The sequence below is a fragment of the Syngnathoides biaculeatus genome, chromosome 22, assembly GCF_019802595.1.
Source record: "Syngnathoides biaculeatus isolate LvHL_M chromosome 22, ASM1980259v1, whole genome shotgun sequence".
NCBI classification, from domain to species: Eukaryota; Metazoa; Chordata; class Actinopteri; order Syngnathiformes; family Syngnathidae; genus Syngnathoides; species Syngnathoides biaculeatus.
Window position 1 is genome coordinate 15,574,318 of NC_084661.1, and position 23,760 is coordinate 15,598,077.

Sequence of the window (23,760 nt, forward strand, 5' to 3'; positions counted from 1 at the left end):
TGCACCGAGATCACAACCGAAACCTTTACACGGAATTGTCTTGAGCTGGTGTTTGTGAGTTAAAACGATTATATTTTCCCCTTTCAATTGAGATGAGTCCTTTTAGGCAAGCGCGGGCGGGGGTTTTTGACAGGTCGTGAGGCAGGGAAAGGAGCTCTGGGGCTGGGCTGCTCCGATCACTGCTGCCGGCGGTTGCAACCGAGCGAGCCGGCAGCTCAGTCGAGGCCCCGGCCTGGCCCACATGTCCGTCTTTTCGGGCCCCCCCCCCCACCCGCCCATCCTCCCACTGTGTGCTTTCTGCGTGTAGTCCTGAATTGAGATAAACACTAAAAGGAAAACAAAAAGAATGAAACAGCCTTTACATTCTAGTGTCCAACTGTAAAAAAATCAGAGGAGGAACTCAGAGTTCATGTGAGTCAACATTGCTTTATATATATATCAATATACCGTATATACAGTCCTCCCAAAAAGTTAGGGATATTCCGCTTTGGGGTGAAATTCATTGTTCGAGAAGCTTTACAGCTCAACCTAATTTGAGTTTACTGTACATAATTTTTTGTTTCAATTAGAATTGAGACCAAGGCGACGTCGGCCCACCTCAGAATTTCATCAGCGGGTTTTACGCGAGAGACCGGAAGAGTCACAGACGCGGACATCTTTGGAAATTTTCACGGCTCGAACACCTGATCGAGTTCAGCCGTGAATTGTAATCAAATATCCGTAACTTTTTGGGACTAATATGTATCCGCTCTATTTTGTTTCAGGTTTCATTTGAATAAACGGGACGCGATCGTCATTTGGCAGCTCAGGGTTGTCGGTTTGTGACCCAAAGTGATAAATCGAGCCTAAGCTACCAAACGCCGACGTCCTCGGTCGCTCGCGTCTGTCCGAATGATCGCTGAAACGAAATAGAAAATGTATATCATTCCACAACAGGTCGCTGCAGTCCTTTGATTATTGTTTTAAAAAAAAAAAAGTGTCATCGTAACGAGACTTCACTGTTCAACGCACACACATAAATCATTAACAATTATCAATAATCCCCTTATCGATAATCGTTAATACCTCAAACACAAACGTCACCTGACAGTAATTTTTTTTTTTTCTGGTTTTTACAGCGTTGCAATCGCAGGCTTGAAATAGTGAGAACATCATACAAAGACAGCTACAATCAGGATCGCCTATAATCATATCCATAACTCTACAAAATGCATTTGGAGCCGTCGGCTCTAAAATCTTCAGTTCGACACTCGTTTGGATACAGTAACGAATATCAAAAATGACCGGCCGGCATCTGCGTAACTCTATAAAATCGGTGCGTCGCTTATAATATTAATAATATCCCACGTCGATATGTACAATACAGACCAAAAAAATGCGGCGCGGCGAGACGGGCACGTTACATTTCAAATATGTTCGGCGACGCTTACGGGACGTCTTTGCACATCGAGCTCATCATGCACTGGAGTGAGGCCCACGACGTTGATGGACGGGTGAATTATGAAGATGATTTTTCCTTCTTTGTGCACATCCGCACACCGCTTTCTTCTCCTCTTTACAAACATTCAGCTGCGGTCATCAAATGCACATTTTGACGACACGACGTCCCTTTAAGAAACCCTTAAAGGCGACGAGCCCGAGCGACGTCATTTTTTTTTCCACCCCCTATGTTTCATAAAAAATAAAAATGAACAAAACATCAAGTCCGAGTTTTTTTTTTTCTTTTACGTGATTCCTCTTTTGTTTTTTTTCCTTTCCCAGAGCAGTGTTTACATATCTGGACGCTATATACAAAGTACAGCGCGTACGCCGAAACGCTAACCGAGCGGCTCTTTTCCTTTCCCGCGCCGTCTTCTGTGTTTCTCCATTCCGGCTTAGAACATCATCGAAGAAGAAGACACGGTGTGACGGTCTGAGCGCTTCCCCCCCGTGCTGAAAAGTCCCCCTAGTGATTAATGCACATGGGTTGCTAACAGGGGAACGCTGGGTACGTAGCAGACGCTTACTGGGAAATCCCCCGGTCTCATAGTTCCCCTTCTTCTACATAGAGCGAGCTAACATACGTTATATCCTAACCATAAAACAAAAGTATCCACATATCTGTACGTTTTGCCTGTTCTTCTTTCTGAGACCTCCGTAGCGAACATGAACACCCGTCACAAGGAGACTTTTTTAGCACGGGGGAGCGCTCAGACCATCACAACGGCTGCCCGATCTGCAGCTTTTTAGAGGGAAGATAAAGAACAACAACAACAACAACAACAAAAGTCTCCTAGAAAGTATAAAAAAAACACAAAAACAAACAAAAGTACACTATTTTGTTTGTCATGGTGGTGTTACATTCCTCTCTCCTCTCCCCCCACCCTGAGTGGATAAAGGAAGCAGGATGCAGCTCAGTAAAAAAAAAAAAAGAAAAAAAAAAAAAAAAAAGGGGGGGGGGGGTGGGGGGTTCGCCTCGCGGGTCCACGGATGTCCAGGCGAGCCGACGTTGGCATCAAGCCGCGGCTTGTGATAGCTACGGTCCCCAAATCGAGCTCGGACGGTGATTCTCAAACCGGGGGTCCGGGAACTAAATAAGAAACTAAATAAACCAATCACCCCTCCCTAGCTTACTTTTTGGGTGGATTTAAAGCGCTGATATGATTGCGGCGCCTTGACTTGCGAGTTTAATTTGTTCCAGAACAACCCCCAAAATTGAAATGACATCATTCCGGCGGCACGGTAAATCAGCTCGTAAAGCGTTGGCCTCACAGTTCTGAGGACCCGGGTTCGATCCCGGCCCCGCCTGTGTGGAGTTAGCGTGTTCTCCCCGTGCCTGCGCGGTTTCCCCCCGCATCCCAAAAACATGCAACATGTTGAGGGTGTAGTCCGCCTTTCGCCCGAAGCTAGCTGGGATAGGCTCCAGCTTTCCCGCAATTCTTGTGAGGATAAGCGGCTTGGATAATGACATGACATTAATTGGACACTCAAAATTGCCCCTGGGTGCGATTGTGAGTGCGGCTGTTTGTCTCCATGCGCCCTGCGATTGGCTGAAAACCAGTTCGGGGTGTACCCCGCCTCCTGGCCATAGATAGCTGGGAGAGGCTCCGGCACTCCCCGCGACCCTCGTGAGGTTAAGCGGCAAAGAAAATGGAGAGATGGATGACATCATTCCATTCCTTGTGGAAGACGCACCTCGGCCACCAGGGGGTTGAATAACAGCCACAGACACAAACGAAGGAGAGTTTTACCGGCCGACTCAGTACGTCGCAGTAATTTAAGTAGTTTTTCGCAGAGGATAAAGAATATATGTCGGGGAATACAAATTTTGACATTCTCTCTGTTGCATGTTTAGTTTGACGGTAAACCTCAGCCGGGAGTGACGATAAACAGCTTTAAGGCCTCTTTTATTGTTTTAATTGTTCACTCGTCGCTAAAATCCGCTAGCCGAGTCGAGTTCGCTGCCAACATCGAGTACTTGTATCTCAATTTGCTCTCAAGTCAAAGCAAAAAAAAAAAAAAAAAAAAAAAAAAAAAAATCAACATTTTATCATATGAATCTGACAATTTAGCTTGAATACAGTTTGGGAGCGAAGAAATACTTTTACAGAATAAGGCATAACTCATCCATTTTTTTGTATTTACGCCAAAGCCATGTCTAATAAAAAAATATTGCTTTGGCACCGTCTCGAGCCCAGGAAATTGGTGCGAGCGAGGGGAGGAGCTCCATTTAGTCGGGCCATAGCCCTATCTAACAGGGAAAAAAAGCGCTTTGCTTCCACCTTGTGGTATTGATTGGAAATCACAATTATTTTTTTTTTGTGGGGCTGGGGCATCAATTATTTTTGGAGTTTTTGGGATATAGTGCACAGCTCTGCTAAAAATTGCAAGACCATAGCAAAATGATCACTTTCTACGATTGTGCCATTAATTGGTATTTGTAACATTGCAATATTAAATATGGGAATACAGTACTTAAATTATGATTCGATTAAAATGTATTGCACATAATACTTGAATGAAAACTATACATACATCTATAAAAACAGTTCTTACATATTAAATGTATCGAAATGAAAAGTTAAATAAACGTGAACCTTGGCAGTGATTCTTTCACACGCCACTAGATGGTAGCAGTGTCCCACTTTTGAGAGTCACTCGTTCAAGAGAATTTATTTGGAATTAATGAAAAATTGTAAAAACTACCCCGAAAGGTCAAATAGAATTTTGGGCCTCTTAATTTTTCCCAGAGCTGTGTGTTTAGCACTGTATTCTCCATATCTACGTGGAACATAATTTTTCAATTTCAACAGTACTTACATTTAAATGGCGCTCCCTTCTAAAGGTGTCCCTGGACCCAAAAAGATCTGAGAACCTCCGGCTCAGGAGTAGGAGAGGTGCGAGCCGTTGGAGATGTGCGAGGTGACCGAGGTGCTCCGGCTCAGGACGCCGTCGGGGCCGACGACCGCCCCGGGCCCCCCGCCGGACGCCGTCCTCCTCAGGGGCTGGGGGCTGTTCCTCAGCGCCATCAGACTGGGGGCGGCCCGGATGCCGCCGTAGACGCCCCCCTGCGAGGACGAGGAGGAAGACGAGGACGACGACGGGCCGGAGATGGACGGAGGGGCCGGCGGCGGCGGAGGTAGCATGGCGAGGGACTGGGAGGAGGAGCGCGAGGGGAGGTGATGGGAGAAGGGCAAGGGCAGAGGGTGGACCAGATCCCCGCCGGGTCCCCCCCGCACTCCGGGCCAGTCCCTCTCCTTCTCCCGTTCCCGGTCCCGTTCCCTGTCCCGCTCTCGTTCTCGGTACAACTGCGGCGTGCTCTGGTGGTGGTAGTGCTGGGGCAGGTGGTGGCGCTGGTGGTGAGAGGAAGACGAGGAGGACGACGACGAAGAGGAGGAGTGGGACGAGTGGTGCGCCTCCCTGCCGCCGTCCCTCGCCATCGCCAGCGCCACGGCCAAGTGCGAGGACGACGACGACGACTCGCCCCTCCGCTCCCCTCTCTCTCCGCCCCCTCCGCCGCTGTTGTGGCTGCGCCGCGAGGGTTGCGGCGGGGCGGCGCTCTGGGGGTGCACCCCGTGGCTCCAGTGGCTGGTGGAGCGGGGGGCCGGAGGCGGCGCGTTGGGGTAACCCTGCTTGGAGTAGGCGTCGCCCGTGAGGCCCGCCAGGGACAGGCCGCTGAAGCCCAGACGTAAACTCTCAGAGTCGAAGGACTCCATCTCGCCGGCCTGACGTTCCAGGAGAGAGCGGATGCGCTCGGAGCGCTCGTTCTGGAGCGACAGCATCTCCTCCTCGATCTGGGGTGGGGGCGAGAGGACAACGCGTTGCCAAAAGTGCGGGTCAGAAGTCTCAAGCCTTAAAGGTCCAGTGCCATCCCTATAAAATAGATATTGTAATGAAAAAATAGATATAACATTCGCTTCAATGTCTGTACGAAAAAACAAATATGAGCGGAGAGCGCGTCATCTGTGGGCAAAGTTGCGGAAGTCGAGGCATCCAAGTGGTCGCCATGTCGGCTGCATCTTCCTTCTGTGATGTCACAATGGGGCATTCGCCATGGGAGAAAAAACAGGCCCCTTCTGACACGGACGCTCTTTTCGAAGAAGAGAACATCTCGCAACCGAGTGAATATTACCCAATCGCTGCGACAAGCCACCCCAGCCGAAGCCGTGTTGACAAGGCCGGCTCGGCCTTGTCGACAAGGCCTGCGGAGGCCGTCCCTTCAGCGGCTGCTGCGCGGAAGCCTTCCGATGCGCAATTCGACATATTTAGCACCCCCGACTTGCGGATTACGTCCCCCCCCCCCCGCAACTATTTTTTTTTTTTTTTTTTAGGTAGGTCTATACACACCTACTATACCCGTCATTTGGAACCCACGAAGCTCTCGTCCTTTGCACCTGTGCAATTCATTTTTCACAACGAACCAGGTCTTTTGGAAAAGTATGAAGAGCGAATCCATCCTCACGAGTGTTTGGGCAATAATCGAGCAATACAACAGGCCGGCATTTTGGCTAACACAAAGGAACGACGAGCTACCTTCCAGCAGGTAAAACTAGCATAAACAGACAAGACCGCTTGAGCGTGCACCTGCCTCCAACGAATTTTCATGGCGGGAGTGACAAAAATCCATATGTCAAAATCACGTTTTGTGGTGAAAAAAACGGATGGGCCCGTACCGGCTGCCTTTTTTTTAATTAATAACATACTAATTATGCATTTCATGACAGTGGACCTTTAACTTTTAAGCATCTAAACTAACTACTTTCACGCGTTATCGTCAATCGCAATCAATCTAAAAATATGTATAAATAAATATCGGGATTATGTGTTGGTGCGGTAAGCGCGTGCGACATCACGGCGAAGTGCGGCGAGGAACGCCGGTTCTGACCCTCTGCTCCAGCAACGCCCGCCGGATGGAGACCCTCTGCTCCAGGTCCTTGACCTCCCTCTCGTGCTGCGTGTCCGTGTGGATCTTGATCTTGCTCTGGTAGGCGTTGAGCAGCTCCAGCTCCTGCTGCAGTTGCATGCGCAGCACCTTGTACTCGGCCTCCTGCGTCTCATCCAGCCGCAGCTGCGGGCAAGACAAAACGAGGAAGCCGTTAAGTTGAAGCATGCAGACGGTTTTTGGTGCAGTTTTTGGTTCATTACAATAGGCGTTGTGCTGCTCCTGCTGGTGTGCGCCTTGGCCACAAGGGGGCATTATCACACAGACGTGCTGAAAAACGTAGCCAGCGAACTGCAGTGATGTAAATTCCATCTAACCATTTTCTTTGCCGCTGATCCTCACGAGGGTCGCAGGGAGTGCTGGAGCCTATCCCAGCGGTCGACGGGCAGGAGACGGGGTACACCCGGAACTGGTTGCCAGCCAATCGCAGGGCACATAGACACAAACAGCCGCACTCACAATCACACTCAGGGGCAATTTAGAGTGTCCAATTAACGTCATGTCTTTATCCAAGACGCTTATCCTCAAAAGGGTTGCGGGAAAGCTGGAGCCTATCCCAGGTAGCTTCAGGCGAAAGGCGGACTACACCCTGAAACATGTTGCATGTTTTTGGGATGTGGGAGGAAACCGGAGTGCCCGGAGAAAAGCCACGCAGGCACGGTGAGAACAAGCAAACTCCACACTGGCGTGGCCGGGATTAAACCCGGGTCCTCAGAACTGTGAGGCCGACGCTTTGCCAGTGCCGCCCACGATGCAAATTGCTTTTCACGGAGGATAAAGAATATACTGCTTTGAGTCTGATCGTAAGTGAAAGTCTTAAAAATGCTGCAACATTGATGCTAGTTTTGTTATCCCGTCTATGGCATTTTCCATTCTGAGTAAGCATTAAGCAAAGGGGGTATGACTGAGGGCAATTTGTGCGGTTGTTTTGAATACACAATTTGTAATTAGCTTTGCATTTATATGTGGTCTGGGAGTGGCAATAAAAAGCTTGAAGCGGATATGAATTTTTTGTGCCGGCTTTACTTACAGCCTGAGTGGACAGCATGTCGTTTATGGAGTGGTCGTACTGCTCGGCCAGGATGGCCAGCTTGCGGGTCTGCTCGTCCTTCAGGCGCTTCAGCACCGCCTTGTGGTCCGACTTGGGCGTGTTCTCCAGGAGGTGGTTCCGCAGGGCCTTGTACTGGCGGGTCTGGATCTTGCACGTGTCCTGGAACTGCCGCTTTATCTGCAGCTCTTTCGACTGCGACACAGCAGGGAGAGGAGAGGGGGGTGGGGAGAGGGGGGACAGGGAGAGATCGAAGTCTAGCATACATCATTGAACATGTCAATGGACACTAGATCGTTAAGTTTCCTGTTCAAAATGTCACGTCATTATCCGAGCTGCTTATCCTCACAAGGGTCGCGGGAAAGCTGGAGCCTATCACAGCTAGCTTCGGGCGGAAGACGGACTACACCCCAGGCGCTTACACCCAAGGGCATTTTAATGATTCAACTATAAAAGCAAAATATATATATATATATATACTTTTTTTTTGAATTATGCTTGGAATTTTCTTTTTTTTTTGCAATAAAACATACAGGATGTGTTTCAAAATGTTTTCAGCAGGTGCAATGGGTACTTGAAGGCTGTATGTCAATGTGGTATTTGAACGGAACTAATCCCTAAATAAAATGTGCATAATGTGACAGTATCTTAATATCTGTTAAGCACAATGTAACTTTCAATAAAGTACAGTTTATTTCATGTTTTGTTAATGTTTGACGTGTGCGTATGTTGGTCGTGATGGTGATACTTGAAGACCTATGTTGTGTATTCGTTTAGAGCACAGGTGTCAAACTCAAGGCCCGGGGGGCTAGATCCGGCCCGCCACGTGATTTTTATGTGGCCCGCAAAGCCAAATCTAGAGTGTCAATTTTATATTATATTCCAAGCATTTTTTGCACTACCAAACTGGAATAGTTGAAAAACACATTACCCTTGATTTCTGATTCCAGTAGATGATCATAAATAAAATGATGAGATGATTAAATATTTGTATTGTTTCACAGTCATAACGCCCCTCTGAAGGAAACTGGAACCATAATGTAGCCCGCGAGAAAAATGAGTGAGAGAGAACCACTAGCCTTAAATATTAAAAAATAAATAAAATTGTCTGAAAAAAATCATTGATTTTTTTTTTTTTATTAATGTGTGGTGGGTCTACAAGCACTACGAAGAGCTGGGATTATTGTTTGGTCAATTATACTCATTATATTCCTAATATTCATGAGTGATTGTCATGTTCACCATTTGTCTTCATCCCTTTTTGTCCACAATAAATTAACCGATTAAAAGGTATTTGTGGTAAATTAATAAATAATTTTGATTTTTTAATACATTTTAATAAATAAAATACAAAATTTTAACAAATATCTGTAAATTAACCCTAATTAAACAATTATTTTTTTTAGATTTTTTTTTTAATTAACAATTCTGGTAAAGGTGGATCTTTGTCCCTCACCAAAACAAATTACAGAAAAACTATGACTACAAAAATCAATAAAAAGTTCGCGGTTTGTTAAATATATGAAGGTGCTTTGACAACAAAAAAAAGGGACCACGACAACAAATGGCTGAATTAAGGGAAAAAGAACATAAACAACAAAGGAGAGACTTAAATCATAAAAACAAACAAGACAATGAGTTCAAACAGAGCTGGATTTATTTTGGTGTAAAGAGGAATATGAAAGCTTTTTTTTTTGGTATGCTCATAAGCAACAGAGCCAAATGTGAATAAAAGGAACAAATGGCTGCCAAACGCCGCAGTACTGGTCTAAGGGAAATACTGCTTGATTTTGGTATCAAAGTTGAGGTGATGTGTCAACACAATACAAACAGGTAAACATAACGCGAGGGAACTGGGGACAGCTTGTCATCAAACACAAATGAAAATCAATGGCAAATAAGTTAATCAAATTAAATATGATGCAAAACGTGTAAAAAAAAAACAACACAAAGCTGAAATTGTTTTACCCTGAGGGAGTTTTTGCCTTTTTTTTTTTTTAAATAAACTTTTACATCCCACACAACTGAGATGTTCTTGCGAATCTGCACCACATTTGAAGTTCTTTGGAAATGCACCCTGTTGCACCGCAGATGTCAAATTATGTATTTTAATATTCTTTTGAACTATAATGAACACCCACATATTTGCTATTTTGAATTTTCATATATATATATATATATATATCAGCTGAAGAACGGCCTCTGCAGGCCTTGTCTCTATATATATTTATATTCATGAATATTTTTTTGTGGGGGTGGGGGGGACCTATCCTGTGCGTTTGCTGAAAATGCAATAACATCACTTTGGCGCCCTCTGTTGGTGTCATAATACATAAAGTTGAGGAGCTTCATTTCTATTCCCCACTAACAGCAACATTTTACTGTATTTGATTTTTTTTTTTTGGTATGACTTATTGGACGATACTGAATCACTTTAAACTTCATATAACTTCACATTTTCTGTCTTTGGATGCAATCTTCAATGTGAAACTATGGCTTCATACATGAAAAAAAATACTATAGCTGAAATACGTTACTAACTCTACTCATATAAATACCTTCATAGATTATTATAAAGCATTTGTGCAAATATTTATTCAAAGGCACGCATCGGCTTCATGTGACTATTAATAAAAATGTATCTAAATGTTTACATGGTAAAACCTGAAAAGAATATCGCATGAACAGCAATAAAAATTGAAATTGGACTCAAATAGTATCCGTTGAGATACCGGGATATTTGCGTTGCACACTACATTGGACTGTGATAATTATTGCACGTTGGTACTGACCCGGGAAGCTCATATTTGGCAATTAGGACAAAGATGGGACACGTCGGTTGTCCGCGCGTAACACCGTCATATTTTGTTCCGAGCATAAAGTAAGAACACTAAACATGAGAAAAATTGCAGAACACTGTGACAAAAACTTTGTCTTACAAATTAAGAGCAAAACAAAATGTGACGAACTTTTACAAAAAGCAAAATCATGAAATATTAAAATCTTGATTGGGGTTTGGTAAAGTAAGTGTGCATGATGGAGCCCGCAAAGTGGCGCCTAATCGGGAAGAGCCTGGGAGGGGGCGCACGCTACAACGGGACAACCCGGATATCATTCCTTCTTTCCATTTTTAGTCAGCAGTCCTGAGAACGGGCTCTACAGTTCAGTTTTGAGCAAAACCTAAAATAGTTTCATTTAGTCGTTTCTTTGCTGCTGTTTTTAATTCCTTGTGGTGTTCGGTGTGTTGTTGTAACAGTAAATTGCCACAAGATGGTGGCAATGCTCCAGATATTAAGTAAATAGTCAAGTTTCAAGGAGGAGCTGAGTTCAGTCTGGGTTGTAAGCAGAAGTCAGAGTTTTGTCACGTATGTATGTTTTTTTTTTTTTTGGGGTGGGGACTACTGTAATTAAAGCTATTCACTATTTTTAAGCCCAATGTTGACAGATGAATTTGAAATCATATTACAGGGGTCGCCATTGGTTTTAGAATATCAAGTAAATTAATTCCATGGACAATAACCCCTTTCAATATCTGTGTAAAAACTTTTCTCATATTTAGTGCTTGATTTGAAGAAAAAAAAAAAAAAAGTCACTTTTGAACAAACAATTGTCAATTAAAAGTGGAAGGAAGGAATTATATCTGTATATATCACCTTCAGGCGCCCGCGCCCGTGATCGCCCAACTTTTCTTTCTTTCTGCTCGTCATCGCCACGGCCGAACCTTCGCCCTGACAAACCTTCCCGACGACGTTCTCCTCAGGCCGCACTCCCACCGGGTGTCGTCGCGGAGGACCCTCTCCCTCTCCTCCCTACGCCGCCGCTCCCTCTCCCGTCTCACCCTCTCCCTCAGCCTGGCCTCCCTCACCTCGCGGGGGAGAAGTCGGGGCAGCCTACTGGGACGTTTCTTCTTCAAAACCCCGGCCCGCCTCAACCAGCGACGAACGCCCGTTGGGAGTTTTTGGACCACCTTCCCGGCCAGATTTAGCACGAGAGAGTTCGCCAGGTCGGCGAGCACCCCCAAGGGGCGCCGGATGAATTGCCTCGCCCACAGTAAGGCCCGCGCCAGACAGGAAGGGCGCCCGCGACGAGCTTGCTGAATAAAAGGGAGACTTTTGAGGGGGACGGGGATTTTGGAGCGGCGCACCCCCCAGTTGCGCCCCGCTTTGGGGAACATCTCGTAGAGGCTTCGCTCGGCCACGCCGCCCAGAAGCGACTGGCACACGGCGAAGAGCGGCCGCGGAAGGCGGAAAAGGACTCGCATGCACAGCCGGTTGACCTTGCGCGGTGCGCGCTGGAGGAAGCAGCGAGCCGGCCGCACCACCAGCACCACCACCAGGTAGAGCGACAGGAAGAGCGACGGCGAGCTCAGAAAGGAAGCCGACACCAAAATCATGGGGACGTAATACGTGCCCAGGCTGAGGGACAGCCCCAAAGCCAAGAGGCCGCTGGCCCACAGGCTGAGCGACAGATACGACGAGAAGGACAGCGAGAGGCAAGAGCGCAGGAGGAGGTACGAGAAGAAATGAGCCAGGAGGGCCAGTTCGGCGGAAAGGAGGAGCGAACCGAGCGAGGGCGGAGGAGGAGAACGGCGCAGGGACAAAAGGAAGACGCACAGGAGGAGCAGCGTGAGGTTGGAGGGCCGGGCGGCGGCCCACAGCGACAGGAGGAGGCACGCCGAGTGCGAGAAGAGCCACGGGAGCGCCGACGGCGGCGGGGGAGGCCCGCTGGGGGCGGCCTCCAGCTCCTCGGGAACGTCGGGGAAGTAAAACTCTGACAGGTCGTCCAGCTCGTGGTTGCGGACGCGCATCCTTTCTGGAGACGGCGAGGAGATGAGCTCCGAAGGGCAGCCGTCGGCCACGCCTCGGCCCTCATCCTCGTCGTCCTCGTCCTCCCACCGAACGCCTTCCACCTCCCTCACCTCCTCCCAGCCTTCTCGCTCATCGCACTCTCTCCTCTTTAGCTTCGTGTCGTGTTCGTCAACACCATACTTGCCCAAAACGTCACCCCCCTCTCTAAGTTCAGCACCAATGTCCTCGTTTTCCCAGCCTTCTGTCGTGTTTGTCTCTGTGTCATCATCAAGTACGTATTTGTCGCCCGGCACATCCTCGCCCCTGCTACAACCTTCCTCCTCCTCCTCCTCCTCTCTAAATTCTCCACCGGTTTCCCACTGAACCCTTTCCAGCCCCCTGACCTCATCCCAAGCTCCTCTTCTGTTTGGCTTCACGACATCGCCGCCGTCGTGTGCGCATTTGGCTCCCCGCTTATCCCGATCTTTCAGTTTCGCACCGTCCATCGCTTCGGAGTCGTTTAGGTTTTCCAACTGTACGGCGATCAAATGGTCGCAGCTGCCACTCAGATTCTTGGGCTGAACTCCTTCAACCTCCCAAACCTCTCCTCTGTTCGACTTCATGTTATCACCGTGTGCACATTCGTCGCTTTGGTCATCCTTGTGTCCCTTCTCTAGATTTTCTAACGACCCCCCGCCCGACCCCTCTGCGGTCTGGCTCCGGCCGTCACTCACTTTCAGGCTCTTGGGCTGCTGCCGGACCTCGACGGCGTGCTTCTGACGCAGCTCCTGCTCGCGCCGCTTGTTGTACTCCATCTGGTTGGTGAGCTCCGTCTGGTGCTGGGTGCGGATCAGCTCGGCCCGGGTGCGCTGCACCAGACTCAGCTGGCGGAACTCCAGCTCCTGCGTGGACTCGTGGTGGCGCAGCAGCATGGCGCACTCCAGGTCCTTCAGCGTCTGCTTCTTGTTCAGCTCCTGGCGGAGAACAACAACAAAGATGCGTATTGTCTAAGATTAAAAAAAACTTGAACAACTGCCCGAACGTTGGCTCCAGACTTCAAGTGTCAGCCTCCTTGACGGTTAATAATCGATACTGGTCCTGTAAAAACGTTTTAAGTCCACTTCCAGCTCACTCCAGGTTACCTCGCGGAGCAGATCCTGCTCCAGGTTGTGGCGCGCCAGCAGCATCTTCCGCTTGTACTGGCGACTCTGGAGCTCGTAATACTGCCTCTGCCTCCTCAGCAGGCCCGACTCCTCCTCGGCCTGGAGTTGCTGCAGACACTCCTTCTGGTGCACCAGCCACTCCTGCTTCTCCCGCTTAGGCGTCGACTGGTTCTCGTTCAGCTCCTTTGGTGACGGATGCACGCAGAGATAAATTTCAATCTTCCGCGAGCGCGTTTGTAAATAATCGGCCTCGGGAGTACTTCAGAGTGGCAGAACGCAAATGACAAAAACGTGCGCCGAAAGCTTCGATGCAGTCCGACTCCACCTCTTTGAGTTGCTCCTTGCGTTGTCGATACTGTCGTTTCTGCGAGTCCAGCAGACTTGTCAGCTCCTTCTTTTGCTGGCCGAGTATGTGCTGCTGGAACTTCTTTTCCTCAGCTAGGACAGCCTTGGTCTGAGGAGAGGGGAAAGAAAAAAAAAAAAAAATCATCATTCAATTTACCGTAGTTTCTGGCCTATAAGCCGTGACTCCCCCCCACGCTTTCAACCCTGCGGCTTGTCCGGTGATGTGGCTAATATATGCATTTTTTCAAACGGCCCAAAGGGGGCACTCGAGCGGAAAAGGTCAGAGTGAGACCAGTGGAATCAATGTGGTGAGCGTGTTACTATGTCTCAGTGTTTTTAACCGTTAGTGCCGCGTTAGCCCCGCGCTAGATTCTTGCTGCTGTGTCTCAGTGATTTTTACTGGTATGTTATTTTTTTAAGCCAGCCCTGTGAGTGCTGTGCTACCGTGCTGCTACTGCGTAGCTGCCACGGCTGTTTTTTTTTTTTTTTTTTTTTTTAAACAGCCCTGTTCGTGCTACAATGTTGTTGTTATGTTAAGCTAAGCTAAGCTACTCAAACTGAAAACTCTCTGTGTACCGTCTTTGTAAATATCTCGTGTTTCAATGTATGTACCAAATGGTATTTCCTTTACAAATGTACTGGGTGAGGCTTATCATCAGGTGCACTCTGTAGGCCGGAAATTACGGTAAATCAGTTCTTCTCTAGTTTGGTCCGAGCATTCCTCCATAGACAAAAACTCAGATTTACCAGTCTAACTTGTAATAAAAAGTAGACTATAAAACAACTCACCTCCTTCTCCATGATAGCAGAGTGCTTCTTGCACAACTTTTCACCCTCCATCGAGAAGCTGTTCCTCTGGTTCTCCAACTCCTTGTCGAGTCTCAGCTGGTGCTCGTCCATCTCCGCCTTCAGCTTGTTCTCGAGACCCATCAACTGTTTCTGGTGCTGCCGGCGCATACGCTTGTACCTAAACGGACCGAACGTAAAAGTTTAAGGAAAGACCAGAAAATCTTGGCCAGGTAGAGAGTTATATTGTGACTCTTTTCAGGTTTTCATTCAAGTTCGCCATCTGAGCCTTGGTGCTGCTTTTACATATGGTCGCTTTACCCAGACATTTGCTCCCTCAGTGCCGATCCCTGCTCGTGTTCTTGGATCTGGCGAGTGACGAGTGAGGCGGTCCGGATGGTGGCGAAATGGTCACGGCCTCGACGGCGCCTCCCTCCTCCTCCTCCTCCGCCTCCCCCTCCTCCTGCTCCACCACCTCCACCAGCGGATGAAGCATCTCGTTGCAAGTCCACCTCGGGCTGGTAGGGGTCGTCGTAGATGTTATCGTGACTCTACAAAGGATGACAACGTTTGACAGGTCAAGTTACGCTTCCGCATAAAGTGGTCGAAATCCGGGCTCTAAACACGGCCGGGCGGGCAGACCAGAGGCTTGTGCAGGACGGAGCTGTTGGACGTGACCGTGTGCTCGCCCTCCTGCATCATGGCCATCTCGCCGCTGTCATCCGAGCCGTCCGCCAGGCTGTTGACGGAGCTGCTCTGGGAGCTGGCGCTGATGGACATGGACGGCAGCGAGTGGGAGCTTTCCATGCTGTTGACGGTGCCCGTGCGCAGCATGTACTGCTCCACGTCCTGAAACGATGCAGTCGGTAAGTCTGGATGAAGTCAAACTGACAAACGCCTTTTGTTCAAAAGTCAGCGTGAAGAACCCAAACTCATTGCTACGTTTGTATTATTGCTTGCTTCTGTGACATTAACATGGAAAAACTTTCATACCGGAATTTCCGCCCTATAAGCCACGACTTTTTTCCCCACACGCTTTCAACCCTGCGGCTTATGCGGTGATGCGGCTAATTTGTGAATTTTTTTCTAACAGCCGCAAGGGGGCACTTGAGCAGAAAACGTGTGAGACGGTGGAATATATGTGCCGAGGAAGTGACTTTTAACGGTGTGTATTTATTTTTTTTTAACTGTCCCTGTTAGCGCCGCACTAGCGTGTCGCTGCTGTGCTACTGCCGTCTCTCAGTGATTTTTACCGGGATGTTGTTTTTTTTTTAACTGGCCCTGTTAGTGCCGTGCTACAGCGGCTATTTTTGTTTTACTTTTTTTTTTTTTTAAACCAGTCGTGTTCATGCTACCGTGTTGTTGCTATGTTAAACTAAGATAAGGTATTAAAACTTTGAAAACTCTTTGTGTACCGTCTTTCTTTGCAAGTATTTCGTGTTTCAATGTGGGCACTTGCGGCTTTTACACAGGTGCATCTTATGTATTGTATGTACCATATGGTATTTCCTTTACAAATGTACTGAGTGAGCCTAAAAATGTAAGAAAAACATCTGAGAGAAGTGCACCCCGACAGTCCCGAAATTACATCATTTCCTGATGAGAAAGATTTGAAAATCAATGGCAACAAAGCCTTTTGTACGGAAGGGAAGTGGTCTGAAGTGCACAATTTACATTGACGCGGTGGCTACAAAGACAGGATGGACCAAACAAATGGAGTTCTCAATCATGAATGTTTTACTTCCTCTTTTGAATAAAGCAAACTCGCATAGAGAAACTCCACAGTATCGCGTTTATCAATGGCACTCTGACTAAACTGCAGATTTTTTTACAAACATTTTTTAAGTCTTTTTATGGTATACAGGCTAGTCTGAAATTAGTGACTTCAGTATAGTTCCGCGTTGTGCCTCAAAATGTCGGTTAGCACTGAGATCCAACGGAAGCCACCCCCCGCGATAAATGGGCTTCACTGTATTGTGACTGCTACCCCTCTAACTGCATACCTCTTCCTCCTCGGCCCCTTCTGGCGCAGGCCCATTGTGGGCCTCGTGGAAAAGGATTTTCTTCATCTTCCTGTACTGCAGGTTGTCAAGCTCGCGGACGGCGTCCTTGGTTCGGGCAATGAGGTCCATCACGCTGGTCAAGGGACGCTCTCTGCATAGGAAATGATGCTGCAGGGGTTCAAGCAAATGGAGAGGTTGGAATAGAACAAAAAGTGGTAGCTGAATTAGATTTTGCACGGACATGCACCTTGAGCAGCACATCGGAGGTAGGTCTGTCTTGCGCAATCTTCTGCAAGCACGAGTCCACAAAGTTACGGAAATAATCGGACCTAAAAGACAAGGTTGGTATTTAAAGGAGGCACGCAAATATTTTGTGAGACATAATTCAAAATGGAATACAGTGATGCCTCGGTTCCCGACCACAATCTGCTCCAGAAAACGGTTCGAGAAGTGATTTGTTCGAAAACCGAATCGATGTTTCCCATTACAATGAATGGAAAAAGAAATATTGCGTTCTTAGCCTTAAAAAATGGGCTTTTTAAAGCATTTTTTAGCTTTTCCTGATAAACTGCATAATAGAAATACATGTATAGTTTAAACATTTTATATAATAAAATAATTGAAAAAATATATATATTTTTTGCTTAAAATGTAAGCTTTAGTAGTCGAGTACGCAAGGCTGCGAGTGCATTGCTGTATGTGTAGCGACTTCCACCCCAGCCTTGTAAACTTTTTTTTTTTATGAACAAAAGTGCAGAATAACTTTAAACAAGGAACTTGCCTTCTTTGTAGACATGATTGGGGGTTAATTTGGTTGTCCTCGATAAGAAGAAAAACAAGTCAATAGCGGGACATATCTGTGTACAGAGGCCGCATTATACAGAATAGCAAAGGTGCGCTGGTTGCGCCGCGCGCGTTGTGTCATTTCCGTTTGTTTTTTTTTTTTTTTTTTAAACCTTGCTTTACTCTACTGGCTTGTCATGGACTTTCTTTTTGCAATGAGCAGAAATTGTAAAATCGTTTTTACAAGTGTTTCAGACACCGACGTTAAAATACAAAAATCGAAAGCGACCAATCAGGTGGCTCTCCTGTCACTCACCAGTGATTAGACTGCAACACGGGGCTCTCGTTCTGTGCGATGTGGTATAAGGCACTCATAGCATTCATGTTGAACAGAGGAGGCTTCCTTTCCGCTAGATGGCGATGAAGTATGACGCAGTGACACAAATGGGAGGCGAAGTTAAAAAAAGAAAATAAAAACAGAAAATTGGAGGTTCGTGCACTTTTTGGACCAATGTGTGTCCGGCTCTTACCCAGCTCTATGCACGTAATGCCAAGTGACCAAACATCCACCTTTCCATCGTATTGACCCTCGTCCATGGCCAGAATTACCTCAGGTGCCATCCTTCATGGGGGGTTGGAGGGAATAGAGAAAAAACAAAAGCACATGACCACTTGCTGCTGTATCGACAAACATTGGTTTGTCGCAATATGAACAAGTGCTTCATTGACCACAAGAGGCCATCCGGCATCTACGACATCCTACCAGTAAGGTGTTCCCACAAAAGAGTTGGCCGGGGCAACTATGGAGGCAGAACCAAAGTCACCCAACTTGACCTGCCCGGGTTCTGTTAGCAAGATGTTTCCTGCTTTCACATCCCTGTGAGGGACAGTAAAAAAAAAAAAAAAAAAAAGGCAGATCAGCATAACAGTGATGACTACAATGACAAAACCCCCCAAAATATTTGTAATGCAGCATACCTGTGAATCATGTTGTGCGAGTGAAGATAGACCAGTCCCTGCAGTGCACCATGCGTAATAGCAGCTATTTCCACTTCCTGGAGGGGCTTCTTGTGGACTACGTGAAGAGATGTCAAAGGATATCATGCTTTCGAGTACAAATATGACAACGTTAAACCAAGTGGTCACCGTTAGCGTCCCACTTCTGACACGACAGTGGTTTCCTTCTCACCTTCCAACAGGTCAGAAGCCGAGCCCAAGCAGTACTCCATCACCAGCTGCCAGAGATACAAGAGTCAGTCTGTGAGTGTACGGTGCTATTTTTGCCTTCTGAAGCGCACCGTTAACAACTTTTCACACTTGACCCCAACGGGGATTTTCCGGTTACACTTTTGAACGACGATTCGCACCGATTATTCCGAGCAGCCAAACGGGCGCTTACCCAAGCTGTGTGCTCCCTCAGGTAACAGCCGTGGTACTCGACCGTGTTGGGGTGCCGCAGTTTCTGGAGGAACTTCACTTCTTTGATGATATCCTGCCATTTCTGAAACCACAACGCCGATCGCGGATGAGCCGGCACGGCGGACATTTATTTATTAAAGATAGCGACGAGCGCGACGCTTACCTCGTTGGACTGCTTGCCGCTGTAGGACATCTTCTTGATGGCCACCACCTCATTGGTGCGGATGTCGTGGGCCTAATGACCGAACGGATGTTGACGTAATCCAACGCTTGGCGTTCATCACTATCAATCAACTTCTACAACCAACAATTTCAAGCGCGCACTAGAGCGTCACATGTGACACCACTTGGATGACTAAACGTTGCGCCATCATTACATCAGACCCTTGAAAAGGAATCGGCTTAATTTAAATCAGATTTTCATCCACTGCTTTTGAGCGGTTCCGTTGTCATTGTCACTTCTCAGCTTCCATTTAACACTTGTGGTGTACACGCAACTTGCCAGAATGATCACTCTGCTTTTGTTCCATTCAGTTGACTTTTATTTTTAGCTGATGAGTGAATCATATTCATGCCTACTTTTTAAAAAACGAATGCATGGCTACATCGTAGCAGTCTATTCAACCTTCCTTTCCGGTGACAATTTTTTATTTATTTATTTTTTTTAAAATCCTGGTTAAATGTCAAAATGTTGATCTGAAAAACAACTCACAAAGTACACAGCGCCAAAGCTGCCATGTCCAATCTCCCTTAGGTCTGTGAAGAGCTTCTCAGGATCCTCCCTGCAGAAGAGCTCGGCCACCTCCGGGTCCTTCAGGCTCCCGGCCCGCACACTCGAAGGCATGACCAGCGCCTAAAAGCACACAAGTGGTGAGCACCCTCGTGCTTTTGGAGCACGCAGGAAACAATACGTTCACATCCAGAACCTATTCAACATCGTGCATAATTTTAGGGGATTGCCTGCGTACATGACAACATATGGAAGATAAAAATCAAAAATGTGAAGCTGAAATGTAATAAAATGAAATCTCTGGCTGTGGATCAGTTAACTGGAATTTATTCATGTATCAGTTAACAAAGTCGTATTTAATAATATCGCCAATGCAATTTTCTTATCTAAGATCAATTTATACTTCACAGAAAACGTTTCTTTGAGCCAGTGGGGTTTGTGCTACACCGCTGAAACAATTCATCAAATAAAAAGATATTTAAAACAATACTAAATAGCAACGTATTGATATAAGCCATCCTTATTTTGCCAATTTACAGTCAAAGAAATATAGTTAAATGCTGCTCCTCTGTATTTGCATTTAAAGACACACATTAAAAAAAGTCATTTGTAGCAGCATATGACTTGTACAACAATTTAAAAATTACTTTTAAAACATGTCAACAACTAAAAACAAATCATTGTGACGGGATCACATGAAACAGATTTTGCTATTGTTCCAATTGATATGATTGAGATGACATAAAATAATTGTCTCATTGCTAAATTTTGTCATGTGATACTGTTATTTTTATGTAATGTATTAGTTATTTCAAATACGTTTGATTGTGTAACAGCACCAAATGATTGACAAATTACTTCACGCCACATTTCCTTCAAAACTACAGCAATAATTCCACACAAAATTCATAATTATGACCGTCACTATACAGAACCAATGCATTCTGAATTCACACACGCAAAACACACTGCATTTTTCTTCGGTACTTCTGTCATACACTACAGACGGACAGACAAATGTGGTTCTTCTTTTTCCATCTTGCACATTTTTTGTCAAGATAGCAACCCACTGATAACTTCAATTAAGGAAAGTAAAACATGACAAACAGCTTCCATGATGGCGCTTTAGTTTTACACCTCAAACCACAACAACACGTTTATACCTCTCTCACAAAATTGTGATAGCTATTGACATTACTAGTACTAAAGATGAAAAACATGCAAATTATTACAGCTTTGTGGTGGCATAGAGTGGCATTTTTTCTTATTACAAAAAGCATTTAAAAATGCATGCAGAAGTTTTATTCATTTTAATGGGGAAAGACGACTGGGGACGGGTTTCATGCACGGTCCCATACTGACTTAAACTTGAAATCAAGGAGTCACTGTATCTCTATAACAATCTAAATTGAGTTATGAAAAAAAAAAAAAAGGAAAGCATTTTTTTAAAAAAAACTATATAACCCATGCAAACAACACAGGGAGAACGGAAGAGGTCTTAACACCTTGTGTTACGCAACAATTATATTGCACCATGTTTTTGTTACACAGAAATCATTGCGCATGACTTGACGTGGAAAGGGTGCAAAAATAGGTATGCAATTTTTAATGATGGAAAAACAAGATCAATGGCTTCATTAATTCACAAGTGGAATAACAAGCTATCCTTAAGAACAATTTCCTATGTGCTCAAACTGCTGGCCTATGTTCACATTCAATTTTAGACAAAACTTTGTCTATTAAGCAACGTCTTGGCTTTCGCAGTGTGGTTTTTACCTCCATCTTTGACAACTTGTGCAAATGTGGTGGAAACACAGCCAGTCCAAGTGTTACACACTCCCTCCTTGACATCTTTCACATTATAAAACATTTATGACATGCAACCTTTCCCATTTTGGAGACTTCCACCATGAAGCTATCAGATTTTCCTCAACTTACCATCCATTTTAAGCGGACGTGGGTTACATATGACCAGAAACACAAACATTGTAGCACTTATACAATTAATTGGCATTTGCAAATATACTCATTTGACAGAATCATGGAGGGGGGAAAAATGAATGAAAACGAATGGTTGAAAGAATGACATTTCGGATATGTTCATTGCGGTCAAATATTAAAACGAGTGACAGCTATCCTGTGCAAAATGTACGTGCAAATGAATAATTTGGGTAAATGACAGCTATGGTGTCTTACCGTGGCTTTTGGGATCCACTGTAGCTAGCCTAAGCTAGCTATCCGGCCTGGCTGGGGAAAAAAATGTAGCTCTCACTCCCCCTTTTCTCTCCCCGGCCCCCCACCCACCCACCCAGCCCCACCGCCGCCGTCTACTCAGCGCGAGCGGACCGCATTCTGCCCGTCCTCGCCATCCCGACGCTGCCAGCGAATATCGGCCGAAAGAACACCGCGGGCGACGACGAGAAGCGCGGCCGCAATCTCACGCAAGCGCACGCTAATTAGCGGCGGCGGCACAATTTGGCATTTCTAAGCGAGACGAAGAGCCGAAAGGGAGGTCCGAATTGCGGGGAGGGTGTCATAAATCCCCGCCGGTGCGCTCCATGCTGCGCTGGGCGCTGTCAGCTCGGTTTAGTGGCTTTCCTCGGCCGCTCGCGTCCTCCCCATTTTGCTCGACATTGGTTTTTGTTCGGCACTCGGTGATGGCGGAGAGGCGGAGGAGCGGGGCGGGAGAGGAAAAGGAAAACGGAAGTGTTCTTCTTCGCCGCTTAGGGAAGTAGCTGCTTGGATTGCGTCGACGGCAACACTGCCCCTATCAGGTCATTTACTGAAGTGCAGCGGAGGTTCGCACGCTGGTGTCCTTGTTCCTGACCACGTTTGTCACCCAAAACACGCCAGAGAATCATCTTTTTTTGCACTGAAATGAATGTAAATGCCAATATTATGTTCCATATTTCAATTGAATGTATGCAAAACAGCAATTTGTGCACCCTTTCTCCTTTTGCATGTGCGTGCCTTGACCACCAGGGCGCAGTAAAGACTTTTAATTCGGGTGTGGAGTTTGTTGGGTATCGGCACGACGATTAGATTAGACATTTAAAAAAGTGTAATAAAATAAATGAAATCAAAACATATACATATATGTATAATACCGAAGTATTAACATACACAAATATAGTACTAACATATTTACTGTTAGGGAATCACGGATTCACCTGTCCATGGATTTTTGGGGGGTAACCTGCTAAAATTTTGTATGGAATTCTATAGAATTTGTACAGAACAACTTGTTCTATAGAACTTTGTCTGTGATTTTCTATAACATTTCTAAAGAACAATACAATTTCTATAGAAATTCTATAGGACTTGGGTCCTAAAGTTCTATAGTTCTTTAGCAATTCTTTAGAAATGTTCTATAGAAAATTTTTAGCAGGGGAGAGTCTATCCCCCCCTTATTCACTTTTTTTAAAAACCAAAAACACTACTTATTTGTGTTTTTTAAGAATCTTTAATCTTTTTATCATGGCAATAATAATAAGCGTCACCTATTTGTGAATTTTTGCGTGCGACTGTTCGCCATTCATTGTATGTTTAATGACTAACGTTAAATTGTCTGTCCATATGTGCTGCTACGTCATTTGTTTTAAAATATCTATCACAGTAACTGGAACAAGTGAATTATTAAAGCTCGTGAGGTTAATATTCAGTGCATAGTAATGTATGAAATAAAATATTCATCTCACAAACTATCATTCTAATATGACGTATTTCCCCCCCCCCCAAAAAAAAATCCGGATAATAATGATGCGGTGACGTTTTCTTTGGAAGACTAAGCATCCAATCATATTGCTGGGATCTGATTGACAAATTTCAACGTCTGTTTTTGCATCAATACTGCACACCGCCCTTGAAACCGTAATAATTAATTTATAACTGCGTGCCGCACGTGACACCTGGAGCGACCTCTCAGCTGTACAAGTGAAAAGTGGTCGCACAGCCTGGCGGATTACGGCGCTTATGCAACAGATTTATTTCTCTTTTTTTTTTTTTTTTTTTTACATAAGAGGAAAGCAGAGAGAGGTGGACACGTCACGGGGGGGGGGGGGGGACGACAACACTGACCTCAGCCAGTTAATCAAGACCAACATGTGGGAAAGTGGATATTTTAAGACAAGAAAAAAGCTCTTTTGGATATTAGTTGAGTTCATCTGCCCCCCCGCCACCCCCTCTCAAACCCCCCCAGGCAAAAGACGCCTAAACCGATTGTAGAATGGATTCGAAAAATACAATAACAGGCCATGAAAAATGTGTTATTAAAAT

The 23,760-nt window shown here is 45.9% G+C and overlaps 1 protein-coding gene across 3 annotated transcripts; it reads right to left on the bottom strand.

Annotated features, from left to right (window-relative positions):
* Positions 1-171: 171 nt before the first annotated feature.
* On the bottom strand, positions 172-21,780 carry taok2b (TAO kinase 2b). 3 transcript variants are annotated; one of them, XR_009793580.1, is made up of 21 exons: positions 21,682-21,780; positions 19,468-19,608; positions 18,919-18,990; positions 18,736-18,837; positions 18,526-18,571; positions 18,315-18,411; positions 18,100-18,213; positions 17,867-17,958; positions 17,653-17,746; positions 16,801-16,882; positions 16,554-16,721; positions 15,193-15,399; positions 14,872-15,101; positions 14,554-14,731; positions 13,745-13,873; positions 13,399-13,602; positions 12,991-13,230; positions 7,452-7,664; positions 6,365-6,547; positions 4,300-5,273; positions 172-326 (listed from the first exon to the last, which is right to left on the bottom strand). XR_009793580.1 is itself a non-coding variant. In XM_061810127.1 (20 exons), the coding sequence occupies exons 2-20, from the start codon at positions 19,597-19,599 to the stop codon at positions 4,362-4,364; spliced, it is 3,495 nt and encodes a 1,164-aa protein (XP_061666111.1). In that variant the 5' UTR covers positions 19,600-19,608; positions 21,682-21,780; the 3' UTR covers positions 3,468-4,361. The 3 variants fall into 3 exon arrangements, 2 of the variants coding, with proteins under 2 accessions (XP_061666111.1, XP_061666110.1); XM_061810127.1 differs by lacking the exon at positions 172-326 and having other exon boundaries at positions 3,468-5,273; XM_061810126.1 differs by lacking the exons at positions 172-326; positions 4,300-5,273; positions 6,365-6,547; positions 7,452-7,664 and having other exon boundaries at positions 11,036-13,230.
* Between the last annotated feature and the right edge of the window lie 1,980 nt (positions 21,781-23,760).